This window comes from Aythya marila (genome assembly GCF_965140915.1).
Source record: "Aythya marila genome assembly, chromosome: 4".
NCBI lineage: Eukaryota > Metazoa > Chordata > Aves > Anseriformes > Anatidae > Aythya > Aythya marila.
In genome coordinates this window covers 35,604,034-35,631,160 of record NC_139045.1, presented here as the reverse complement: position 1 = coordinate 35,631,160, position 27,127 = coordinate 35,604,034, and the positions used below count along the sequence as shown (strand labels likewise).

The 27,127-nt window shown below is 39.2% G+C and overlaps 1 protein-coding gene across 1 annotated transcript; it reads left to right on the top strand.

The window, feature by feature from the left end:
• Positions 1-2,638: 2,638 nt before the first annotated feature.
• SMARCA5 (SNF2 related chromatin remodeling ATPase 5) lies at positions 2,639-26,903 on the top strand. The gene is made up of 24 exons (XM_082760120.1): positions 2,639-3,035; positions 5,009-5,083; positions 7,886-8,052; positions 8,791-8,891; positions 9,556-9,656; positions 11,536-11,715; positions 12,518-12,673; positions 12,771-12,902; positions 13,847-13,915; positions 14,475-14,584; positions 15,162-15,388; positions 16,964-17,085; positions 17,175-17,327; positions 18,512-18,644; positions 19,298-19,446; positions 19,691-19,810; positions 20,039-20,149; positions 20,711-20,824; positions 21,022-21,144; positions 22,408-22,540; positions 23,485-23,603; positions 24,629-24,841; positions 25,316-25,426; positions 26,328-26,903. The coding sequence occupies exons 1-24, from the start codon at positions 2,856-2,858 to the stop codon at positions 26,391-26,393; spliced, it is 3,165 nt and encodes a 1,054-aa protein (XP_082616246.1). The 5' UTR covers positions 2,639-2,855; the 3' UTR covers positions 26,394-26,903.
• Positions 26,904-27,127: the final 224 nt, after the last annotated feature.

Below are 27,127 nucleotides of genomic sequence, written 5' to 3'. Positions count from 1 at the left end.
AGCGGATGGCAGGGATGTCCCTTCCCTTAGGATGCCATGCTCAGCAATAACAGCTGAGGGGAATTGGCAAGGGGGGCTGCCATTGCCTGGGGACTGGCTGGGCATCTGTTACCTGGCAGTGAGCAACAGTTCTGTTCATCATTTGCTTTTTTATTTTTTCCTTTCACTTGTCTTTTTCTTATTAAACTGTCTTTTCCTCAACCCCTGAGTTCTTGCACTTACACCTTTTTCAATTCTATCCCCCATCTTGCTGTAGGGAAGGGCATGATTGAACAGCTGTGTGGTGCTTAGCTGCCTGCTGGGTTAAGCCACAACAGTAACTCCTGCTGCTGCTTCACAGCATGGCTCTCTTTGCTTGGAAATAGTTTGTCTAAAATTCGGATTTAAGAGTTGATTCCTAGTGATATTGCACTCTTGCAGTGATACAGCATCCATGACAACTTAATGTAAGTAATATTGAATAATGAAATTATGGATGAATTAGAGGTAAGAGGTTTTTTTTGTGAAGTACTAAATCATATTCAGAAGCCTTTGGGTATATGAAACTATTTCACTGATATCCTATTAGGGTTATCAAAAAATACTCATACAATGTTGCAAGTTCTTTGCAGCTGCAAGACTGATTTTTATTTCTTGCCTCTGCAGAGAGGAAAAAAAAAAGATTTTCTGGTTTTATTGTGGAATTCAGGTTTTGGCTAGGATTTTTTTTTTTTTTTTTTTTTTCAATATTTCCCTGTATGTGAACAAAATACTTGAGGCTGGTACTTTATTTAATGTTAACTTAGATATTTAAGCAACAAGAGTTGTTCCTTTATCATAAAAGTAGAGTTTCTGTAAAGTGAGGAAAACGGAGAAGCTAAAGCAGTAGCCACTAAGAGAGAAGAAGCAAGTTTGAAGTAAAGATGAAAGATTTATTAATATTTTCTGAGGCCCAAAAGTATCTCAGCACCTCTCACTGACTTGCTGGGTGGCCAAGGTTCAATGAGGTTTGAATGGAGACAGTAAGAAAAGGGAGAAAAATACCAACAATTCTCTCCTACCAACCTTTATGATCTTACCTGGCAATTTTATACTGACAAATGATGGTGACGGTGCTGAAACATCAGCCTCTTTCCAAATACCTGATTACTTCCTGAATGCCCCACTCTTCTTCGCCAGGGATCTTCCAAGTGTGGTTTTGAGTGCTTTTCTGGGGAAACAGTGAAAAATCAGGAAGGGGGGAATCCTGCTTCCTAGCCTCACGTACTGTCCACACCACACAGATAGTACTGCATCATCAGAAGCAGCTCTAGAAGAGGAGAGGAGAAGGGGCAGGAGCTAAGGCAGAGCAGATTAAAATTGAAGACAAGTCTAATGGTGGATAAATCAATAAACTTAGTATAATTTGCTACTGCTTATATTGAGAAGTTAAAGCTGTCTCACTGAATGTAGAGGAGAACCTTCAGCAAAGCCCTGGGACTGGATTTCCATCTATGATGAGAAATGATAACAAACAGTGACTAACCATGTCAGGAAATTTGTTACTATTTGAGAAATCCTGTTCTAGGAAAACTGAAAATTTCTGAGAAGTTACTACTCTTCTGAGTAGTTAGGGAGAAATTAATTGACATAGTTGTTTAGAAATGTCAAAGCAAACTATTTTAACTTCAAAAAAATGTTAAAGTCTCTGAACAAAAAAATTGTAATAATCATAGGAGTGATTTTGCCATTTATCCACTACTTCCCCCTACCCCCCAGCCCCGTGTGGTACATGTAGCTTTGCAATCCTGCAGCCTATGCTCAGGGGCTGTCCCTCCATTAACACTGCTTGTTAATGCAGGTGCATCCACAGCTGAACCCTTTCTACTTATAATTGCAGAGCAGTTCAGCTGCAGTACCCAGTGTCCACCTTTATCTATGAACCAAAGGGTGAGGGAGCTTCAGACTGGCTGCGGCTGGCTCCTTTGGCCTCAGCCTCTGTCAGCAGCTGGCGGACACTAGTGGTGCTCACAGAATTCTCCTTCCCAGTCAGGACTGCACCAAGTGGGTGAGGCCGAGTTCTGTGTTACCTGTCAGGGTGAGCAGGGGTGTGTGGGGTGGCTTTTTGGGAGTGTGCCTCAGGTAGCAGAGGCTGTTGTAGAGCAGCTCCCTCGCCTCATCCAGCAGGGAGATGCAGTGCAGGGGGGTTTTGGGACAGCAGCTGGCACTCGGCTTCATTCCATTGTCTAATTAAACAATACCTCTCCCCCCAGCCCTGGCCTGGATCCTAGGATCCCCAGATCCTATTTTGTGGGCTGGCAGGAGATGAGAGAGCAGGGGGCTGGTGGGGTTGGCTCTGCCACCTGTTCTGGTGACTGATCAGCTCCTGGTCCTGCAGCTGGAGCTGCCTTATGGTGTTGCCCTGAGACAAACAGGGCTTTTATTGCCGGCTATCCTACTCGTGCAGACCTGTGTTTTCTTTTGGCAAAGGGCACGGAGCTCCCCCTCACACTCGGTGCGGGGCAGCGTGGCGATGTTATGTTAACTGTGAGCGTTAAAAGCGAAACCAGCGCCTCCCTTCGGCACGGGTAACACCCCCCCCCCCCAACGCGCACGCGGCGCGGCCGTTAACGGCCCCCACGCTCGAGCGGGCGCGCGAGGCGGCCCCGCCCCTCCGGCGGCCGTTGCGCGCTCCCCACAGCGCCGCCACTCAGCGGCCGGAGCAGCAGGAGGAGGAGGCGGCCGGGCTCTCGCGAGAGCGGGCACCGGCTCGGGCTCGGTTCCTGGTTGGTGGGAGCCCGCCGAGAGAGCCGGGGCGGCAGCGGGGACGGGCCTCCGCCGGCACCGGGCTGCGCGCCGCCCACCCCCGCCGCCAGGCCCCGTCCGCCGCAGGGATCATGTCCGCCGGCCAGCAGGGGACAACAACAGCAACGACAACGCCGCCGCCGCCGCCGCAACCGGACGAGCCGCCCGCGCCGCCGCCGCAGCCGCCCGCCCCGCCGGGCGCCGCCAGCAGCGAGGCCGCGGGGACGGCTCCCCCCGCCGCCGGCCCGGCCGCAGGCGACGCGGCGATGGAGGTCAGGAGGCTCCCCGCCCCCCCCCTCACCCCCGCACCCCGTAAGGCGCCGGGCGGGCGGCAGGTGCCCGCCACGAGGCCGGCGGCGCGGCCCCGGCAGACAATGGAGGGGCCGGGGCGGGCGGGGCGCCGCCGGCACCGGGCGCGGGGCCCTCGGGGGCCGCCCTCTGCCCCCGGAACGCTCCGCGCCCGGCCGCGCCGCAGCGCGCCCCGTGGGGCCGTGTCCCTCCGCCGCGCCGCGTGTGTGAGGGGAGGCGGGCGGGTGGGGGGAAGGGGGGGGGACGGGACTCGGGGTGTTTCCCCCCCCCTTTCTTTTTTTTTTTTTTATTTTTGGCAACAGGTGCTTCTTCCAGAAATTTCATAGGGGTTGAACGCGTGCCTGCAGACGCTAATTGTATCGCAGCTTTGTTCCTTCCTGCGCGGATAGGAAGGGAACGGGCCGGTGCTGCTGGCGGGGCTCTGAGTCACGGCGCGCAGGGCAGGGCAGGGCCGGCCCCGCCAGCTTTGGGGTGAGCGGGCAGCCGAGCACTGTGGGTAATGGGTAATGGGTGCTGCCTCTGCGCCTCCGGAGCCGGCAGCCCTACACGCTGAGAAGTGTCTAAGTGCCGTCCCGGTACTGCCCATCACCTCAGCGCATCGGTTTTCTTGCTCTCCAGCGAAATCGCAAGGCTTCGCTGTGTTTGTCGCACGGGAAGAGGTCAGGCGGCGTGCTGCTGCGCCGCTGTGCTTCACCCAGCCAGGAGGAACGGGAGTATGGGAGTATTGTACACCAGTTCAAACAGCCCTGTCCTCACGCTCCCTGGTAGATGGGTATCAGCCAAACCCAGCAGGAGATGAGCCAGAAGATCTGGTATAAGGCTGGAAGACCTTTAGCTGTAATTTTTCATGCTCTGCTCTTTAATTTTGACTTTTGAATGAGACGTCTGTTAGGCTGCTTCTGTTGCCACAGGCTTTACCTTGCCAGAGTTATGTGAGGAGACGCCCGCCCACAAACATCCCATGTCTTGCCTTCCTTTGTTTCACGTTGTTTCTTGTTTTCGTGTTCCTTGGGTCTACGTTGGCTAGGAAAGACTTAACTTAGCTCTTACTTCGCTCAGCTAGACAGCTGATTATTAATAATTTTGAGGATATCTCATTTGTTTCCATTTCTTAGCCTTTAAAAGGTGGTTTTGTGATGTACTGTGTTAAACTGATATAGCAGAGAGGGGTTGTCCTGTCGGGTTTGGTTGTAAGAACTGAAGGAGAAATTACACGTGGGGGACGATGGGGAAAGAATTAACCTAATAAGGGGAGATGAGGACAAAACCCGATCTGAAAGAGCAGTTGAAGGCAGTATGGCAAGGACTTGGCAGGAAGGGGATGAGGGAGGGCTGCCCCCTCCTGCCTGCCTGCTTTTCTGTTAGAAGCAGTACTGGTGGTGATAACAAATTATGTGACTTATTAAACCAAACAGGGGAGAAATACAGTTTCTCTTAAATTCCTACTCTTCTTTCAGGACAGAAGTGCAGTCCAGGTGTTTTTTATTTAGATTTATTCCCTTGATCCAGAACGATAAGGAATTGGGGTAACCTGGAAAAGGAAAAAACTTGAAACCACTCTTGCCCCAGGACTGGTTCTTTCCTGGTGCTCTACAGAGTCAGCTTTAGAGGGTTTGGGCACAGCACCCTTGAAGTGGTGTGCTGAGCTTCTGGACAACAGCTGGCTCTCTCATCCACCTTGATGTGATGCTTTAATGATGGAGCTAAATTAGATTATAGAGAGCCAGCTCTGTCCGTCACCTTGTGGCAGAGATCTTTGATCCATCTCCAGGTAATTTTACAGTAAGTAATAGAGAGCTGACTATATCAAAGCAGCAAAAGATGGATGTGCCATCTGATGTGAATAGAGGGTAATTTGCAGGGAGCTTATGCTCTTCTACATGGCTGTATTCTCCTCTTCAGATAATAAGTTCTTTCTAATTCTTTTTCATCTCAGGAATCTTTTGATGATGCGTCACCAGGAAAACAAAAAGAAATCCAGGAAGCAGATCCTACATATGAAGAGAAAATGGTATGTAACGCTTGGGAACGCGTACAGTTATCCAGTATTTAGGCCCTGCTTACGGTAGACTTAGTGTTCTGCTCTTTTGAAGTCTCATAACTGGCTTTATAAGACCTTGTCTAGTCATTCAAAAATAAAATCTAAGTAATTTGAAACAAATAACAGAAACAACGTATAGACCCTTTTCATTTTTAGCATTTTGTTCTCTGCTCCTTCTCCTTTTCCACTGTGGTATTCTGTGGGAACAGCTGTTAACGTGTTTTGCCATTCCTAGGAAGTCTAGTCTGAGCAGCTTTGAAGTGCCCTAAGTTTAGAAGAATCGTATAATGGAAAGTATTCAAATTTAAGTGGAAAAAAAAAAAGAGAAATATTGTAATGTTGGTTTTGAAATTGACTGCAGAGTTGTCCTGCAGGCAAGGAGGGTAATGAAGATTTGGGTATTCACTGTCTCAGAAGGAGAAAAGATTCTCTAGGGAAGCATCCATTAGTTTCTAAATGGCTGCTACCTTACTTTCTGAACGTGTAGAATCAGTTGAAGTCCAGGATCTTTTTATATCACTACCGAATACAGGAAAACAATTCCAAAATAATTATTTTTGAACTGCAGGATTAGTAGTCCTTTGTAGGAAAAGTATAAGGCTTAAGGCTTTGAGTAGACACTGTATACTATAATACATTATAACCTACACTGTATGCTATAGAAATATATTCTGGCAGGGGGACTTCATAATAAGCAAGTTCTTTCAAGCAGTACAGTGTATGGGACAAAGTAAATAAAAGCTTTTAAAAGCTTTTTCACAGGAGGCTGAGAAAATGTTTGCTGTTCAGTACAAGTGCTAACTGTAAGCCTTGTTAAACTTTTCAACACTTTCACTTTGTCAAGACTGAAAGGGATCGTGTTAGCTTTTCTGAAGTTTAATTTGTTCGTCATGAAGCTCTGGTTAAGACCGCTCAAGCATGAAGATGGCTAATTCTGTGCTTCACATGTTACATAAGAGAAAACATTTCCTTATTTTTTAGCTTTTATGGTATCCAGAGTGTAGGAGATGGAGTCACACACTCCTCACCATTCCATCACATATCCTTGCTCTATTCTTTCTGCTTTTCCTTTCTTCCTGTTCATAGTTCTAGTGTCTGTGACTGCATGTGGAATTTCTTCATAGCAAAGTGAAACTGATTCTTATAATTTGCTGCTTCCTGTGTTTCTTCTTACCACTGAAAATAACCCAGTCTTCTGCTGATTTATTTGTGCTACTTCCTAGAAGTGAACTTGGATTTGTCTCTTCTAGTCTCTAAATAGGCACAATTACAAGAAAGATTGTATTTTATTGTCAAAATAGTCAGAAGATGCACTGCAAAAGAAAACAGGGAAAGTTTCTCTGTCTGTTGGCATGGGGATAGCTCAAGGTTGCGTAGTACAGCCTGTTCTTGTCTGCGTCCTATCTAAAAGACACAGACAATGTTTGTTAGTCTCTTAAAGGAATATCCTGAAGTGCATTGAAAGTGGGTTGTGGCGTGTGTGTGCAGTGCCAAAACTTATGGAAAGTTCCTTGCTAACGTTTTTGAACAAGGAAATGTGTGCAACGCAGTTTGTATTTCTTATCTTTTGTACAGCCAGTGAAAAGTACTTACAAATAAGGATTAGTGATGTGGATAGTAATGAGGTCTTACCTAGTTTAAATGTCAGAAGCTGTTAGGAAGCAAAACAAAACAATCTTTGAGGGATAGACAGGAAAGCTGCAATTCGGGGTCTGTGGATTGTAGCTGTGTTAATCAAGCTTAAACTATGGCTAGAGTCAGACTCTTGTGGTACGTACGGGGTTTGCTGCTTTCTTGATCTCCCTTCACCCCTGTCTTTCCGTCTCTCATGCCAAGTAAGATCTGCTTAAAGAGGAGAATACTCAGAGCGCTGGCATTGCTCTTGCAGAAGTCTGGAACATATGTTCCTTTTTACTAAGAAAACTGACTTCCTGTAACTGTGCAAGTTGCTAAATACCAGGTTATGTTGTGGCAGCTGGCAGAATGTCAGGGTGGTTGCTGGTAAACATGGAGCTGTCTTCGGAAGTTCCTGTAAGCTCAGGATACTTGGAGTGGCGCTGGGAAGGTGTGTTGATTCCAGACGGAACCTGTCTCTCAGGAGCTAAACTTTTATTGTCTCCTGTAATCTTTTTCGTGCAGCAGAAATGGCGACTCGTAACAAAGGGTACACTCCAAATGCAGCTTAGGCTGAACGTATCTAACAACTCTTTGCCACTAAAATAGTTTTTCTGGCTTCCAGCTATGGGCTCTTCTGCTGTCTCCCACGCCTTTCATGCCAGCCCTTTTGCTTATCTGACACCTCAGCGAGGTGGTTTATCTCACAAAGCAGAAGAAAAGAGAATAGTTGTTGCCAGGTGGGCAAGACGAACAAGTTCACTGACGAATCCTGTGCATCCTGAGTGGGAGTCAATTTCTGGGAACGGGACCATCATTTTGGATAGGAGAAGGTTGTTAAAGGGACTCTGCTGCCTTGTTTAGTGACACTGGCGCAACCTTTGTGCCCAAGTCAGATGTCAGTCTTAACGCAGATCTGTCTTGCAACTTTGATCTTACTGTTTAGCAATGGTTAGCTTCGATCCAATGAAAGAATATTGAATGTGTCAGCGCCAGTTATATTGTTGATGTTAATCATCTCTTTTTTTGCTATTGTAGTTATGTATGTGAAGAGATGTGAATCTGTATTGTGTAAAAAACATTTGTTAGCTTTGTCTTTTAAATGAATGCATATTGTAACGTCTCACACTTGTTCTGCTTAATTTCCCTTGTCAACAGCAAACAGACAGAGCAAACAGATTTGAGTATCTGTTGAAGCAGACTGAGCTGTTTGCTCACTTCATCCAGCCTGCTGCTCAGAAAACTCCAACTTCACCTTTGAAAATGAAACCAGGACGTCCACGAATAAAGAAGGATGAGAAACAGAATTTACTGTCAGTTGGCGAGTGAGTGATGACATGTAGGCCACCTTGTACTGTAATTAAGGATTTTAGTGTACTTTAGAAGCGTAAGTTAAACTTGCTAGCCTTTCGTCCTGTTTGGGTGTGTGTTTTACACTGTGTAATTGTGTTTTTTTCAACTGCCCACTTGTAAGTGGAGGGTTGTCTAAGAACTCGAGGAGTTAGAAGAATTTTGTGGTGGTGGTAAAGCACTATCGATTAAAAGTATTCCAGCATGAAGAAAGGTGGGGGCAGAAAAGTAGAGCATTCATGGCTGTAAGAGTTCATGGAGAACATAATGCATCTTACAGGCACCTTGAAAATCCTAAGTCTAGAAATTTGGATTGCCTTCATTGCAGCTTGTGTTTCTGCACTATTTCTGGAACTTCTGGCAGATGTTGCAGAGTTCTTAAACAGTGTCATTCCTTGTCCTGTAGTTAAAGGCCAGGACTGATGCACCCTGACTGTGTGGTTTATCCCTTTCCAGTCACACTGCTCTAACATTTGAGCCTCCAACATGAGCCAGAATGCCATGGACATCTTATTGTTAAGAAGCTACTCATTCTAAAGAGTCAAAAAGCATTTCAATTCATGAGCTTAATTTTAGAGTTCTTTTAAAGAAAACTGCAAGAAACTTCTTTGTGTATTTGTGATCTGTATGTACTGCAGTGCCATTACATTTTGGAACAGTTTAGTGTCTTTTCAGTTCAGCGAGAAACTTACTTCTTTCTTCCACTTTTTCAGCTACCGACACCGTAGAACAGAACAGGAAGAGGACGAGGAGCTGTTAACAGAAAGCTCCAAGACAACAAATGTCTGCACTCGATTTGAAGAATCTCCATCATGTGTGTTTCCTCTCTTCCTTTTTTCCCCCTTGAAAGTTATTTACCTTCAAAAGTCAAACCTTTGGAGTTTAAAAGAGGAGTTTATTTTCACCCTTCCCAAAGAAAATGAGTCAATTTTTGGGTGGCAAGAGAGAGAGAAAACAATAACCAGCACCAGTCTGATGGAGCAAAATACATTAAGGACTGTTTATATTCTGGCAGGCTAGAAGGAAGGTCCAGTGAATCCTGTCCTGTAGAAATCCAGTTGCCATGCCATGGTTACTGGGAAAGAGCTAGCTTTTAAGTTGGTCATCTTAAAATTTTGAGGTGGAACCGATCTTCTGATTCAATTTAAAGTACATAATGGCTTCCAGTTAGTTTAACAGAGAATTTAATATTCTGTTGATTTACTGTTGTACTGTGTTCTGATTTTGGGAGGGATTATAGGGTTAAAATTTCAATATAACTTGTGTGTTTTCAGAAATCAAAGCTGTTGAAGCAGCTCACAGAAACAAAATGAGTATGTCACTTGCGTCCGGTCTGCTTCATCCTCGGAATTTACTGCGTAGGGTGTACTACTTGATTTTGTTCTGTAGCTTAGATAATCAGTGTCAATTAGCAGGAAAGGAATGGCTCTTTGGCAAGTCTTTACAAATCTTTAAGTCTATTCTTTTATGTCTTGTAGATGTTAAATGGGGAAAGCTGCGTGATTATCAGGTCCGAGGACTGAACTGGCTCATTTCTTTGTATGAAAATGGCATCAATGGTATCCTAGCAGATGAAATGGTATGCACGGAGCCTGCATTTCTACTGGGGGGCTTGATAGCACACGTTACCAATAGAATTTTAAATCAGCAATGTACTTTTTTACATAGCACAAAATGCAATGTATGATTTCCCAAATTTTATTTTTCTAGTGTGTTTTTAGGTCACTAATGTTAAAACAGTTTCACATGTATGTTAATTTAAATAAACCCTACAGGCAGTTTTAGAAACAGGCATGAAAAGGGGATCTGTTAAACTTTAGAACAATATAATTAAGGGGGGAAACGTTTTATAGAACGACGTGTCCTGTATATTTTCTCAAAACCCCAGCTATTTTGCTAGGGTATTCTGAAGCTGCCCTTGTGAAGAGAGCGTCATTCATGAAAAGAGCAACAAATGTGGGAACGCTTCCTGTTATTAGGATATAAAATACAGATAGCACGATACGAGTGTCCTTTGTGGATTGATGTTCTCAGCAGGAAGAACTGCAACACTGGGAAACTTTCCAGGAAAAATGATGCTAAGTTGTAGCTAGAGAGCTGTGTTTTCATTAGCACCATGACCGTGGACTTTTCAGTCAGTGCTAGCCATAGCATCTTTTGTTTCTGCTTTTGTTCTTTTTCCCTGGATGAGAAGGGATGAGGGCAAAAGAAATTGTAGTAGTTGGAGAGGCAGATAGGTTTTTGTCCTCCTCCTTTAATTGCATCTGATTTTTAACAGGAGCAGATAAGGAAAAACAAAAGTTGAATTATATATTGGTATGATGCATTTCTCATATCTTACTGATAGTTGCTTTTATGTATAAAACTTCAAGATAAATTAGAGACAAGTAACTTCATTGTTTAGGAACACATTTGATTTTGAAATAGATCAAGGATTTTCTTCAACGTACAAGTTTATGAATAGAGGATTTTCTTTGGCAAGTAGAGTTCTAAGTGGAGCAGGGTTGTGTTAACAAAGAAGTTTGGGAAACTTTCTAAGTCTGTAGATTCATGGTCTTCCAAAATTTGTTTTGGACTGAGGAGTTTAAATGCTTGCTGTTAAGTATTTTTGGATTTATTCTTAAATATTTATCCTTTTGAATTTATCTATGTCTTTCACACAGCCTGTAAACACTTTTCCACATCTTACGCCAGGTGGAATGTGGTCATTTTGAAGACAAAGACTTGAATTTTGGAAACAAAAATAACTTGCATTGATTTTTTCTTCTTAAATCCTATGCAACTGAGTCACAGTTTTTTGAATTATGTAAATGATACATAGGGTCTGGCGTTTGTGTATTTTCCTGTTTTGTTTTAATTAAAACTATGCGGTGAAGATACAAGATTTTTAATATTTCTGTTGAATAATGAACAGTGCTTTAGAAAGTACTTCTAAAGCCACTCAGTATTTGTTTTATTTTTTGATATATGCAGCTGTTTATATTTACTTATGCTTCACTTTATTCTCATGAGAACTGACGACATGTTGTGGCCTGCAAAAGTCATCTTACAGGGTTCCTAATTTATTCACTTAATTTCACGTTTAAGATAATGAGTACATGTATGTCAGTTTTTAAAGTTCATTGACCTCTAAATAATTTGAGTATACCCTATCCTACAAAAATAAATCTTTTGAAATAATGTTTTCATGCACTTCTAAGAATTTCTTACTCGAGGGATAAGGCGAAGTTCTAACTTCATAATCCCATGTTTGAATATGTTACTCTATTACTTTTTTTTTTTTTTAGTTGTGCAATGCTGTATAAGCTTTTAGTAACTAAGGTGTTGATGCCTTTTATTGTACCTTAGCAATTTGTTTAGGCTGTTGTGGCTTCTGTAATGTACTCAGAGCTCACTGTTGAGCTTTTTAAAGGTGCTTGCTGAGAGATTTTTTTCTGACACGTTAATGCTTTTCACAGGGTCTCGGGAAGACACTGCAAACAATTTCTCTTCTTGGATATATGAAACACTACAGAAATATTCCTGGTCCTCACATGGTGTTAGTTCCAAAATCCACTCTACATAACTGGATGAATGAATTTAAGAGATGGGTACCTACACTTCGAGCAGTGTGTTTGATAGGTGACAAAGACCAGCGAGTAAGTTTTGATGTTATTTTTCCTGCATTCACACATGTTAAATCTAGCATGTGATCCATGCTGTTTGGCAGCAGGTTTTTTTTGATTATTCTTCTAAGGGTACCTAGTTCTACTTTTAAAGTTTGTTGTTAGAAATTACAAACATACTGGTTAAACTTTTAAATAATAAATAATAAACTTTTAAATAATTCTGGAAGTCATTGATCCAGATATGATACCTTGTGATTTTTTAGTGTCTTTTTAGAATTCAAAAGTCCATGCTCTTCTTTTAGTAGAATGTTTCTCATTTACATGAATTAACCTCTTAATATCTGTATACCTCTAAAATTTGAATTCTTAATAATTGTCGTGTCCTCTCTTAATCCTTGGATGTCAGCTTTCTAGAAATCAAGTTGCCAAATAATGCTGTTTGGGATTATTTTTCAATTTAAAAAAATCCTTGTCTAAACTAGGACTCAAAATAGATTTTCTGCTTGTTTGGTAGTTTTTTTTGTTTGATTTTTTTTTTTTAATTTATTTTTAGTTCTTAAATTTTAATACTACAGTTTAGCTATTGAAAACCTTATTTGAAGTTCCTGAACTGAAATTCCTTCTCTGCTCTGCCCCAAGGGTTTTAGCAGCCTCAGCACTGACAGGTCTTACAGTCCTTAAGTCTTACAGCGACTGTATGTTTTATTGACTCTGTAATTAATCTTATTTTCAAATTCAGCAGCCTTGTTTTAAGATCTTAGCAGCTCTAGTGTGTTCTTTTTGTTTTAGTTTTGACAAAGCCTCAATAAAGACCTGTCACCTTGCTGTCTAGGCTGCCTTTGTCAGAGATGTGTTGTTGCCAGGAGAATGGGATGTCTGCGTAACATCGTATGAAATGCTTATCAAAGAAAAATCAGTATTCAAGAAGTTTAACTGGAGATACCTAGTTATAGATGAAGCCCACAGGATTAAAAATGAAAAATCAAAGGTAATTTTTATTTTCACTGAAATAGATACTGTTCTGAGTTGCTAGGTGGTAGTACTAGTGGTATATTTATATTCATTTATGTCTTAATCTCCTTCAGTTATCAGAAATTGTGAGGGAATTCAAGACTACAAATCGGCTGCTATTAACTGGAACTCCACTTCAGAACAACCTACATGAACTCTGGGCACTTCTTAACTTCCTTTTGCCAGATGTCTTTAACTCATCTGAAGTAAGTGTTAATTTCCATTAACAAGTGAATGTTGGTGGTTTTCCAGACTTGGAAAGGCCTGAAATGTATATATACACATATATGTGTGTGTGTGTGTGTTTGTATATATATGTAGATAGAGATATATAGCCAGATGTATCAGTTGCTTATAACTATAGACTGGCAGTCAGTGCATGTTTCCAACATTGTATGTTATAAGTACAGTACATGAACTAATTTCCCCAGCTTGTCCATTTTTAAGGGCTATTGTGAGCTTAGCAGATGTGAGAGGTATTTCAAGTTAGAGTGTGGAGGTGATCTCTATTGCATTGCAAAATAGGAGTAAACATTGCAGTTGGTAAAACAACTTTGTTCTTACATTTAACTAAGTTACCTTACTGTTTATCTAAACTTGTTTACTGTGAGATGGGAGATACTGTGTAATTAGCAAAAGACTTCATTAAGTGGCACCTCTGCTGAGCATCGTAGTATGGTTTCAGGAAGATACTTTTTATTATTGCTGGTATTTTTTGCCCTTTTCAAGAATGTGTTTAACTGGTTTTGAGCGTAACTGAATTGGGAGCTTAACATCTATAGAAGTAGAAATCTTGTGATGTATTACACCAGAATTTTCCTTCTTTGTTTTCAATTTTCATCAAATGCTGCAGTGGTATACTTCTTCCAGCTGGAATTCATCCACTGGAGTGATAGGAGTGAATCAGATTCCTTTTCAAGAAAAAATTATTATTATTATTTTTTTTTAACTCCCAGTGGTTTGTTGTTGTTGTTTTAGTTTAAAGATACAGTGATATGTATCTTCCCAAGAAAACAGACCAAAAGGGATGATTTGTTCTTTTATTCACTCTGTGTGTTAGAGAATCACTTGAATTGCATTTTTTCACCACTGTAATGATACTGCACCTTGAAAGAAAAGTTCTTACATGCCAATTATTTTGTTGATACAGGATTTTGATTCATGGTTTGATACAAACAACTGTCTAGGGGATCAAAAGTTGGTGGAACGTCTCCATATGGTAAGTCTTTCTGCTTTTTGTGTGCTCTCATAACATCTACATTAGGTTATAAATAATTCTTTTAATATTTCTTGTGACAGGATATTAGGCTAAGATAGCTTATTCCAGAAACCATGGTGGGCTTTCAGAAAAGGTTGGTGAAGTGCAGAATGTGTCTATGTTTTGAAAAGAAAGTTGTTTTGGAGGATAGAGAAGGGTTGACAGTTCTGGCTTTGAAGGTTTTCAGATACTTGCATTTAGAATATTGGCTATGAAGACACTACAAAGATTTCAGTCAAGCAAAGTTTTATTTTTTATTTTTTTCACTTGAAAGATCAAGAGTGTTCTACTGAAAAACTGGAAGACTTTTAGGAATCTTCTGTTAAAAGACTTGTCCTAGAAGATTTAGAGTCTTCCAAAGAAAGCTCAAGTATAATAATCTGCTGATATGGATTGCTTTTTCATGTCATCTGGTAATAGGTCTGGTGATTTAGCATTTATAAGTATGCCTGCACTGGTGTTGTTGACCCCTTCAGTATTTGAATTTCCAAAATACAGATAATAATGCAATCTCTTTCAGGTGCTACGACCGTTCCTCCTACGTCGCATTAAAGCTGATGTAGAGAAAAGTTTGCCTCCAAAGAAGGAAGTTAAAATTTATGTGGGTCTCAGCAAAATGCAGCGAGAATGGTAATTGAGATTGTTGTTTATGCTGTGGTTAAGGTTCAGAAGGAATGTGCTGCTTGTGACTCAATGATTGTGCAGAACTTGATTTAATTCCTTCTGCTATACTAAATTTCTCTGTATGTATTTCCTTGTGACACTTTTATGGTGACGAAACTGTGCAGATCAGTGCAAGTTATCTGCTGAAATGGGGGCGGGGGGGGAGCTTTTGACTACACCATATTCTCTTTGTCAAGGAGTGTAGTGATAGGGCAAGGAGTAATGGTTTGAAACTAAAAACTAAACTAGACTAAAAAAAGGGTAGATTCAGATTAAATATGAGAAAGGAATTCTTCACTCAGAGGGTGGTGAGGCACTGGCACAGGCTGCCCAGAGCAGCTGTGGATGCCCCATCCCTGGAGGTGCTCAAGGCCAGGCTGGATGGGGGTTTGGGAAGCCTGGGCTGGGGGGAGGTGTCCCTGCCCATGGCAGGGCGGTGGAACTGGGTGGGCTTTAAGGTCCCTTCCAACCCCCAAACCATGCTGTGCTTAGTGAAGCAAAGGGCAACTGTTTTATAGTTACAAAAGTTTTTTCTTTGATACAGGTATACAAGGATCTTAATGAAGGATATAGATATATTGAATTCTGCTGGAAAGTTGGACAAAATGAGACTGTTGAATATCCTTATGCAACTACGAAAATGTTGCAATCATCCATATCTCTTTGATGGAGCAGAACCTGGTCCACCTTACACAACAGATATGCATTTGGTCACCAACAGTGGCAAAATGGTAGTATTGGACAAATTACTGCCGAAGTTGAAAGAGCAAGGTACGCATCTTTTTGTTGTATTGCTGCTTGCAAGCTGTTTGGTTTAATGACAAAAACTGAAGTCACGTCTTGTGAGCAAAAAATCAGCACACATTATGTAGGACCATAGTTGATACCTACCATGATAGTGGCTTCTCAAGCACTGCATAATAAAAAGTTGATCCGGAAGGACTTGTGAAGTGCCTTTATAAGTAACTTTTTTTTGTGACTGCAAAGGGGTTTGTTTGCTTGTTTACTTTCCAGTTGAGACCACAGAAGCATCAGTTGGTCTGTGCTTTAGGTTTCTCAGCAACATGAGCTGTTTGAAACCTAATTGTGTAATATTTTAACCACTGCTTTGGTTTGCCGTGAAATACCGTTATAGATTCAAAGTCTTCATGTAGGGTTAAAGTCCAGTCATTTGTGAAGTGGTTTTTGTTCTTTCTGGATATGATTTTAAACAGCACTTGAGTTTTTTTTATGCAAAACTGGGGGAACACTGTTATTTTAAAATGCTTTTCTTTTTTTATATTTTATATTTTCAATAGTAGGGACAAAGCTCTGGCATACATTACTGTCACTTCACTAAAGTGAAGGAAAGTTTGTGAATGGGGAGACGTTATTGATAAAAAAAAAAAAAAATCAAACCTTAGTCTTAGGTAATATAAAAGTAACCTGTGCCCAGTATCTGGATAGTATTCAAACAGCTGTGGAGATATGCGTTGCTGTAAGACTGAAAAAAAGTTAACTGGCTACTGTGCTTTTTTTAATTTTGGTTTCTTTCTGATGTGAGACTCATTGTTGGGACATTACAAATAGAATTGGTATGGTTTTAAATCAACTGCTGATGTTAACCAAAAGAGAGCATTTAATTATTAGACCTTGAGTCCAAAGAACAAAAGTCATACTGGGAGCGTGTAGGGGGAAGCAGAAACTTTGTAACATTCTGTGTTTTATTTAAATCCCTTAAGTACATTTGAAACATTTGGCTGTGTCTATATATACATTTACATTAATACATATTTACATTTTTGAATGTTGTTCTTAGCAGGTAAGTAAGCTGACTGACAAGTCTTTAAGAAGAATTTAATTTCTAGATATCTCAAATCCAAAATGCTTTAACATTTTGTTCTTTTTACTTCTTGATTTGTTATATTTGAAAGAGAATTTTCTTCTACATCACTTGTCCCAAGAAATTTTCATTCGCACAATAAATACACATAGGCATTTAAAGAATACAGAAATATAAATTTTAAATATTAGAAATTCATTACAGTACTTGATAGCAACATCTGCAGACCCGTATTATATATTAGGCTGTGTAATTCATAGACATCCCAGCTGACATCATCAGACCTTTCTAATTCTTTCACATTCTAATGGCTGTTCAATAAAAATACTAGGTATTGTTTTAAATACATGTATATATATTTAGCCCTGAAAACTTACCTTCATTACATTACTTAAATCAGTCTTTTTATTTATAACTACTCTTACATGTAACTGCCCTCCTTCCCTTTCTGACTGGCAAACTTTTGTGAAGTTTAATGAATCTTAAGTTTTGATGAAAACATAAAACCTTTTTACCCCAAACAGATTCAAGAGTCTTAATCTTCAGCCAGATGACCAGAGTCCTGGACATCTTGGAAGATTATTGTATGTGGCGAAATTATGAATACTGTAGATTGGATGGACAAACACCTCATGATGAGAGACAGGTATTTAAAATTTTAAGTATTTCACTTAAGTAAAAATAGTATTTATGAAACATTTAGTTCAACTGATCATGTTCTTTTTATTTATTTAGGCTTCTATTAACGCATACAATGAACCTGGTAGCTCAAAATTTGTATTCATGTTGAGTACACGGGCAGGAGGTCTTGGAATCAATTTGGCTACTGCTGATGTTGTAATTCTGTATGATTCAGACTGGAATCCACAAGTAGATCTTCAGGCTATGGTAAGAATCCAGATAGAAATGTCCTTGTTTCCTCATATAACTGCCCTAGAAATGCATATGCTGTATGACATAGTATTTTCAAATTTAAATGTCATTTTTCCAGTTTAGCATAATATTAATAGTATTTTTAAGACTGATTTTTCAGTTGCAGTGCAGCTTCCACTTTGTGGAACATGTAGTCACATTTGGACTTTGCAGGAGGGAATGCCGTGGTATATGCTACAGTACCCTTAGTAGTGTTTAATGAAAATAGCCTTTTTTAGTTTTAAAAACTAATGGCATGTGTTAACTCCAAAATTATAAAACCATCCCTCTCTGGAAAGTAGACCTTACTGTATTTACGCTGTCTTCAGTGAGACTTTGGAAAAGAGGCAAATAAAATTTGAATTACAGTTTTTAAAAAGCAAGCTTCTGTTAGCAACTTCCTTTATTTAATTTTTTAAAGTAGATTTATATGCATTTTCAGCCATGGTACCTATCAAGAACACTACTGATTGCAGAAGAAAGTAAAGCTGCTATTTAAAAATCTACCAGTGTTACCATTGGCAAATAAGGCCTTTCAGTGACAAACCTTGTAAATTCAATCTGTATGTTCTCAAGTATTCTAACAAAAATTAGTTCAAAAGAATGACAGAACCAGTGCCTGGAAGCTAAATCAAGAAAATTCCAGTTACCACTAAAAGTGTATGTTCAGAATACTAATTCTCATAGTGGTTAATGATCAGCCAGTCAGGTGAGGTGTGGTACATTGTATTTTTCTTCAAATATTCATAGCATGACTGAACGATTTGGGGATAGGTAGCTTCTGGTCAGTACAGAGAGAATTTCTTAAATATTTTGATTTTACAGAAGGTTACCTAATGCCAGAAGCATCCGGTCTTCTCCCACATGATGTAATGCACACGTGCGCGCACACACAAACACAAAACAAAAAGGAAAAGCTATTTTTAGGTATGAAATTTAGAAACATACTTGTTGTTGATGTTGCCTAACAACAAAAAACTTAAACTGCAAGTGTGGTATCTCAGGTAGTCACATTAAATTGACTTCTGTAAAGATTTAACTAATCTACACCATTCTGTTTTACAAGTTAGTTTGCTGAAACTAATTAAATTGAAGATGATTATGTATTCACACTAGAAAGTAAGTATTGATTTTTTTTTTTTTTTTTTTTTTTTCCCTAGGATCGAGCACACAGAATTGGCCAAACAAAGACTGTAAGAGTGTTCAGATTTATCACGGACAATACCGTGGAAGAAAGAATAGTGGAACGTGCAGAAATGAAACTCCGGCTAGATTCCATAGTCATCCAGCAAGGCAAGTAGTTGGAGGCAATTTTTTTTTTTAACAACACTGCAGACAAATCATGTAGTAAGAATTAATGGGAACGTTGCTTTTGCCTCAGCTGTATTCTGAATATAGAGTGCAAAGACCCGAAAATTTTACAGCAAGAATAGGCTTTTCCTCATTAACTTTTTAATTACTTCCCCAGTGATAAATACATGTATGTAGACAAGGGGGTATAGGTAGACAAACTTGTTTTGAAGCACTCAACTTCCACTTGTAAACAGAGAAATTAATGCCTTGGCCTTTTTTTTTTAATAGATGGGGAGAAGCGATGAGGATGTTTGGTTGGTTGGTTTGATTGGAGTCAGTAACTATTATGCAAAAAGGATTCAGCAGGGTTTGGTTTTGAAATTACAAAAATATGCACACTATAACATAAAGCTTGTATATAAGGTCTTGCATCCAAAATGTTCAAACACAAATAAAGCACAGTAAAGAGAATGCATGTTGTCCCTGGCTAGATTTTGCTGGATTTTATTTTATTTTACTGTTTTTTTTTTTCACGTGAGGGAAGGGCAAAAGTAAGGGAATGTATGGGAATGTAAGGGAAGGGGGAACTCATATGTTGTTCCTTCAGTAATATAAATTTTTTAATTGCTACCTTTCAATGCTTTTATCTTCAGGAAGACTGGTGGATCAAAACTTGAATAAACTTGGGAAGGATGAAATGCTGCAAATGATTAGACATGGAGCAACACATGTGTTTGCCTCAAAGGAAAGTGAGATTACAGATGAAGATATTGATCACATTTTGGAAAGAGGTGCAAAGAAGGTGAGATCAAGTTTAAAAGAAAAAAAAACAACAGACCTCCCCCTAGACTTAAATTGTGTGGTAATATAGTGGATTACTGGATGATAGCTTCATTATTAGCTGGAGAAAATAGAGTGGTTGTTAGTGAGAAGCTTCATATTGGTCAAATGTGTTAATTTTTTTAATGCTGTTATAACTGAGATGTTTTATAATGAAGTACCTTACAAAAAAGGTTACTGTTCATTTCACTCTTTCCTGCCCCCAGACTGCAGAAATGAATGAAAAACTTTCGAAGATGGGTGAAAGCTCCCTCCGAAATTTCACAATGGATACAGAGTCCAGCGTGTATAATTTTGAAGGGGAGGACTACAGAGAAAAACAGAAGGTAATATTTAAGTTTCTTTTGGAGGGAAGCACTGATTTGTATGAGTAAAGCATACTTTTATGATACATTGGTTAAATAAAATACAATGCAGCTATAAAAATAATTTGTAAATTTAGTTACTTAATGAAGTATATGTAGACTTTTTTATATAGAACTCATAGCTGGTCTGACTGTTTTGCAAGACTTAGTCTTAATACTTCTTGGGGGTGGTGGGATTTGTTTTTATAGATGGCATTTACAGAGTGGATTGAACCACCTAAACGAGAAAGAAAAGCCAATTATGCTGTGGATGCTTACTTCAGAGAAGCTCTTCGAGTCAGCGAGCCAAAAGCACCCAAGGTGAGTTGACTAATTAAAAAACAAATAAATAAATAAACTGGTCAAATATACTTGAGAAGTGGTCAAAGCTGAAAGCAAGAAATTGCTAATTCATTTGGTTTCATAAATTGAGGAGGCACTTGAAGGATTTAAATTTAGAAAAATCCAAAGTAATTAAGACAAATTTCTGTGAGGAGGAAGTAAGAACAGTATGAAACTTACAGGATTTTAGGATGGCAAGGATATAGGGTATTTCATATTTTATTTTTATATTCTTTAAGCAGTAGAATTTTCTTACCTATGGAACATACCCTTACTGCTACTCAAATGCATTAACTTTGTTCAAGGGGATGCATGTGTGAATCTTTCCCCACCATTCCCTTTCCAGAAGACCCTGTCTGCTTTTCTCACATACCTTTTACTTCTCTAAGCCTTCATGGTTGTACCTGACTTGCACCCTGTTTTAGGGTATTTTTTGTAAAAATGAAGGTTTTTTTTTTTCTCACAGACAGGACTCAGTTACTAGCAAACAGATTCTGGATGTGAACAGGAGTCAAATACAAGCATTTTTGTGTATTTCAGGCACCACGGCCTCCAAAGCAGCCAAATGTACAAGACTTTCAGTTCTTTCCTCCACGGCTCTTTGAACTGTTGGAAAAAGAGATTCTCTACTACAGGAAAACAATCGGGTACAAGGTAACAGAATTCATTCACTGCATTAGTGTATTTTATTGCAGCAGTTACTGGTAGGAGAGTATGTACTTGTCCTGCCTTTCACGCTGATTTAAATGAAATCATGGTAATCTGAACAAATGATTAGGTTGTATTAATGGAGAAGCTACTCCAAGCACTGGTGAAAAGTCATCAATTTTACAAAATGTATAATCTTTCAGGTACCTCGTAATCCTGATCTGCCCAATGCAGCCCAAGCACAAAAGGAAGAGCAGCTTAAGATTGACGAGGCTGAACCTCTTAATGATGAAGAACTAGAAGAAAAAGAGAAGCTTCTAACCCAGGTATCACTGGTTCTTTAGTGAGACTGACATCATCTGAAGTTTGGGTTGTGTTTTACAGTGTTACATGAACATTTCTTAGTGATTTACAAATGCCATATTAAAATTAATATGGCTGCAAATCTTGGTTCATGCTGAAAAAAAAGTTTAGTATTGGGTTTGTTATGGGTTTAGATACCTTTGAAGGACACTTTGAAATTAGTGTATTTAGGTTTTACTGAACCTGATCTACATACAGTCTGTATGTTTTTAAGTAAGAGTTATGTCCAGAGTCTGACTTGGCAAGTTCATGTTGACTGTAGCCTGTGACATCTTTTCTCAGCTGGGGGACCATGCAGACTGGTTGCAGAGCTGCATGTGCGACTTTCCATGTAATTTAAAGCAGAGCCTTTGCCAAAATGTCACATTCACATGTACTAACTATACGCTGCAGGGCGAAGGGGCAGATTTCTTAAACTAAGACTAGAAGTGATAACGTCCCCCTCTTAGAGAAGATATAAGCTGAATAGGTACATAATTAGGTAGCTTGTACATTTAAATAATTCGATGAAGGTTAATACCTGTTACTCCTTGTCTGTGTATTGTATTTTCACATGTGTTTTGTGGGTAATTTTAGGACAAGAGTTCTTGTTTGAGTAGTACTGCATCGGAGCAGTTCACTATTAAAAGTCAGTACAATCAAATAAGCTCTGGTTAAATCATATAATGTCTGGCTGAATATTATTGTACTTTTTCTTTTAAAAATTAATACAAAAATGCAGTTAGTCTGGCTTGGCAGCTGATAACTTCAGCATTGCTTTTCCTGTCCCTGCTGCATAACATCACACAAAATACCTACAGACTTTGAGGGAGAGAGACCAGGGAAGATGCAGAAGGCTGGTGGTATCTGCAGGGCACTTGGTGGTCCTATGTAACTAAACAAAACCATTACAGAGACTACTGGCCTCTCTTCAGGGACTTTTTTTCTTAAAAAGTGATCCCATGTTGTCTCAGAGAATAGTGGGTTAGAGGGGTTAATTTATGAAGTGAAGTAGTAATTAAAGAAGCAGTGCTAATTATTAGGTAGTTTTTAGATGGAGAGAGACTATAGTGATCGCGCCATAAAAGCAGTTTTTCTGCTACCATCAAACTGCAGGAAAGCAGAGGTTTAATATTGTTGGAATTACAGAAGTGTTACTCAGTCATTTTAAATTATCTGTTGAAAGAAATGTGGAGATGGACAAATCCTGAACTTTTGTGCCATGTTTGCTTTTAATTGCTGTAAAGGGATTTACTAACTGGAATAAGAGAGATTTTAACCAGTTCATCAAAGCTAATGAGAAGTGGGGCCGTGATGATATCGAAAATATAGCACGAGAAGTAGAAGGAAAAACCCCAGAGGAAGTCATCGAGTATTCAGGTAACTTACTTTTCAAGTAGTCAACTCTGTAGTATCTAATGCTGCTTTCCTAGTTTGAAATGCCTATGAACAAGCTGACCATTTTACTTGTATGAGCTCCCTGTATGACCCTTTAAGGGTGAGATTGTGCTAATGGATTTGGGGTCTGCTGATAAAGATTTTAGTAGGTTTAGTCCCTGCATAGTTAAAACTGTACTGAAATGTGCACATGCTCTATTGATGACACACTTTCATATATTCTAACTGGTGTTAGATATATTCTGGATAGTGCTGGTTTCAATTCTTGTTAATTTCTGAAACAAAGGAAATGATGAGGAAAAAAATACTTAGATGGAGAATTCTCTTTTCCTTAGATTTAACAACCAGTAACTGTCTTGACTCCCTGCCCCTTTATTATTTCACATTGTTAAAGCTAGGGATACTGTAAACATTCTGTGACTGACTAATGAACATTGTTTTTTGTAACTGAAGACCAGTTGATTACTTTAACCACTGATGTTTCAGAGAAGGGTCTTTTCCTGTAGTGCAGCTGCAAGGTTCTGGGACTTTGTTTTTTATGGTATATAGCTGCTTACTTATAGAGGTAACATTTTACTTAAATACCTAATTGTCTTTTAGACACTTGCTCCTGTCTTTGGCTACTTAGAGTGGCAATCCCACTTCCTTCTGTATTACTGTTTTATCAGTTTCCCTGTTAAGGCTTTCTTTGAGAAGGAAATTAGCTGGCCAAATCATACCTCAATTAAAATGAGGGCTCCTGTACCTACCCTCTTCAAAATAGTATTTGTAATACTCCCAACACAAGTTCAGGAAGTGAAGGTCCCTTATCAGGTAAAGGCATATCTATATTTATACAGCAGTAAGGTCTGGTAAAAGGAAATAACATCTTTTAAGGCAAAAACCTAATTCTGTGATTAGAAACTAACCATTTGTTCTTTTCTTAGCTGTGTTCTGGGAAAGGTGCAACGAACTCCAAGACATTGAGAAGATCATGGCTCAGATAGAAAGAGGAGAAGCCAGAATTCAGAGACGAATTAGCATAAAAAAAGCACTTGATACAAAGGTACCCTTGCTGTGTTTCTTGCTTCCTTTATTTCCCTGTGCCAATGAGGTGAGCTCCCATGCTGTATGCCTAGCCAATGTTACAGTACATTAAGAAGACATGTTAGGCCTAATGTTCCTCTCTTACCTGTTCCTCAGCAGTTGCTGCCTTCTGCTTTTCTAATTTTATTGAACTGCTGTCCTTTGCAGTTTCTACTCTTGAATTTAACTGCATTTGGTAGGTTTAAACTTCCTATTTTGGTTGATAGCTATGGTGATAACTTCAGGTGTGGCCTTCTGTTGTTTGTAACAATCGTCGTTATATGGCACTATGAACTGATTGTACTGTGATCCACTCCCAGTAACTATGTGCTTTTTGAAGAAGCACAATTTCTGATTGGACCCACATTGCTGAAAATGCTACATATATTTTTAGAGGACTTAAAAAGAGAAGACTTACCAGTCAGTGGAGTTTTCTTTGATCCTGCGCGTTTCACCAGCCAGGGCTTGGTAACAAACAGATTTGTAATACGTTAAGACACTTGAAATAAATACCAGACATTTTTACCCACCTTAGGCTTGACTAGCTCCTCTTCTAAAGAAGTCAAGGGAAAAACAGTGTCTCACTCCATTAACCAAAATGCAGCTGAGCCATGTACCTTTTTATTTTCCTTTGCTTTTGACCATTTCTGAGGATTTTCGTGTTAAAAAGAATCATTGCCCGTTGCAGGCTGGCAGATTTTAACTATTTTCAAATGTAGTGTCAGGCCTGCACTGCACAATCAAAAGATTTGTCAAACAGGCAAGCAGACAAACGTGACAAAGCTGGCTGCTTAGATGATATTAGTAAATGAAATTAGTGAATTAGTGTCTAGAATCTACAGTTCCTTAAACATGGTGACTTTAAGGACCAGAGATCATAAAAGCTCTAGTTTTCTAATATGGTATTGTTCGTCTGCCTGGCAGGTGATTTTTTTTTGCTTTCAGAGAAAACAGTTCTATGTTTCCAAAGGATTTCTTAGTTATGTATGGTCTTGTTTTGTTTAGATTGGCAGATACAAAGCCCCCTTCCACCAGCTAAGAATATCATATGGTACCAATAAGGGGAAGAATTATACTGAAGAAGAGGATCGCTTTCTGATCTGTATGCTTCACAAGCTAGGATTTGATAAGGAGAACGTCTATGATGAATTAAGACAGTGTATCCGAAACTCACCACAATTCAGATTTGACTGGTTTCTCAAGTCCAGAACTGCAATGGTATGTATTAATCTGTTGTGCTCTTTGGCTCACGAACACCTGTGACAGCACACCGCGGTTACATAGCAAGCTTACTAAATCACTTCTGAAATAGTCAGGTATGTGCGTGTGGTCGCTATATTAATTTTTAAAGACTTTCCACAGCAACTGTAATGGATGACAAATGCAATAAACTAAAAAGTCTCCTGAGAGAAGAAATGTAAATTCCAAGCTACTGTGTTTCAAAATCAACATGAATTTGAATTAAATACAAATCTGTTTTAAAAACAAACATCTGTGATCAAATCCATTCCTATGAAGCCAGCCAGTAACTACCATAAAAAATTTGTTTCATTCCTTTTTCACTCTGCCAAGGTTTTGCATGATGAAAAACAAACAAACTTACTACTTACTGGCATTTCTAGTATTCTGACATGATGCTTTTTACATGAACTGGCTGCCTAAAGTAGTGAGTGACTATGTTTTGCAATTTAGGAGCTGCAAAGGAGATGCAATACTTTAATCACCCTGATTGAAAGAGAAAACATGGAACTGGAAGAAAAGGAAAAGGCAGAAAAGAAGAAACGTGGACCAAAACCATCTTCGGTAAGATTTAAAAAAGCATTTTTGTAGAAAAGCTCACTTGAAGACAGCGTGCTTTTCTAATTGTCTAGGCTAAGTGATAGCTATTTCTTTAATTAAAGAAAGCACACAACAAAAAACCTTATAGGGCAGTCCTAAGTGCTGCTTAAAGTTTACTACTGTCATTCAGTTAAGTATCCTAGCGGATGCAAAATAAGTTTGGGTTCTAAACTGTAGCTCACATACATGCTTTGGAGCAGATAGCTTGTTACGTTTCTGATCACTGAGTTCTGGGCTATACGAATTTACCTTGATAAAATGCAATTAAGATTTACTTAGCCTTTTTATTAGTTTTTATCCAAAAAGAAATGATGTCTGCCACTGAGGGGTGGTATGTAGTTGATGTAGACATTGCTGCCTGCCATCGTGTGCCTTATTTTGGGTGGTGGTGGTCATGAAATGGTCTCTAGAGCTAGATTTGGGAAAACAAGCACATATGCATGACAGTACTCTGCTAAGTGAAGTACTGCTAAACGTGCAGACCTTTTCTGTAAAGGAAGTTACAACTTCTACCCATTTTCTTACCTATATTTTGTTTTTGAAGTTGTTACAAAGAACTGTTCTCAAAATCCTTAAACAGGCATTCAGAAATACCATTCCTTAAGTAAGCAAGCTTTATTTATAAGCTCCTTATTTGTTTCTATACTTTTTTTTTCCTCTGTGAAATGGTATTATTTCAGGATTAGAGAGTACAAGACCATTACTGTCCTGAGTGGGATGTGCATATTCACATATTCTGCATTTGTGATTTATCACCTTTTAAGCTGCCAGGGTTGCCCTGTGATTTCTAGCTATTTTGACTTGAAATGCACTACTTAAAATTTTTCTCTGTCACAATAACTTACTTTAAAAACTTACCTTACAGGCACAGAAGCGCAAAATGGATGGTACTCCTGATGGTCGTGGAAGAAAAAAGAAGCTAAAGCTGTGAATGCAGAATTTTTGTAATCACTAAGTTTAAAAAGTAGTTCTTTAATTTACGGGTCTTCATAAGATGTACTGTATAATGCTCAACTATTATGTCATTAAAGGACATCGGGTTCATCTGTTTACTGAACTAGAAACATAGTACTTACTGTAGGTTCACTTTTTTAAATGCAACAGCTGTGCTGAATTTTTTTTACCATTAACACTTGAAGTAATAAATAGGCTTCATTTATTAATAACGTTTCACTTGACTTTTTTTTATTAATGTTTCTACTTCAATACCTATTTATTTAGCCACTCCAAAATTGTGTCTTTGTTTTTGTTAAACCTCTAAGGATGTTGCAAATAGTGCTTTTATGCTAAGAAAAATAGACTTACTTAGGTGAATTTTTTTTTGTTGTTTTTTTTTTGTTGTTGTTTTTTTTCCTAAAAGCCACAACCCATCAAGTCCCCCCTTTCTGGAAATTCTGTGGCTTGGTTTTTAACTTAATTAAACTTAATTTTACTACACAAATGTACATTGTTTTTTGACATTAGTGGTAAGGCCAGGTATTTACCTCAAGAACTAATGATGAACATGTAGATAGGAACAAAATCATAACATTTTTCTACTTACAGTGGCAGCAGAAAGGTAAGTGACACTGAAGTTTGTATTTAATTAGAATGGCCTAAAAATGGTAGCATTATTTTTATTGGAAAATAGCAGCAAGTCATAACATAAAACTTAAGTGTGTGTAA

Coding starts and splice junctions, on each gene's coding strand:
- SMARCA5 (XM_082760120.1), top strand. CDS start 2,856: ATGTCCGCCGGCCAGCAGGGGACAACAACAGCAACGACAACGCCGCCG. Junction 8,892..9,555: donor ATTTGAAGAATCTCCATCAT/GTGTGTTTCCTC, acceptor TATGTCTTGTAG/ATGTTAAATGGGGAAAGCTG. Junction 14,585..15,161: donor AGCAAAATGCAGCGAGAATG/GTAATTGAGATT, acceptor TCTTTGATACAG/GTATACAAGGATCTTAATGA.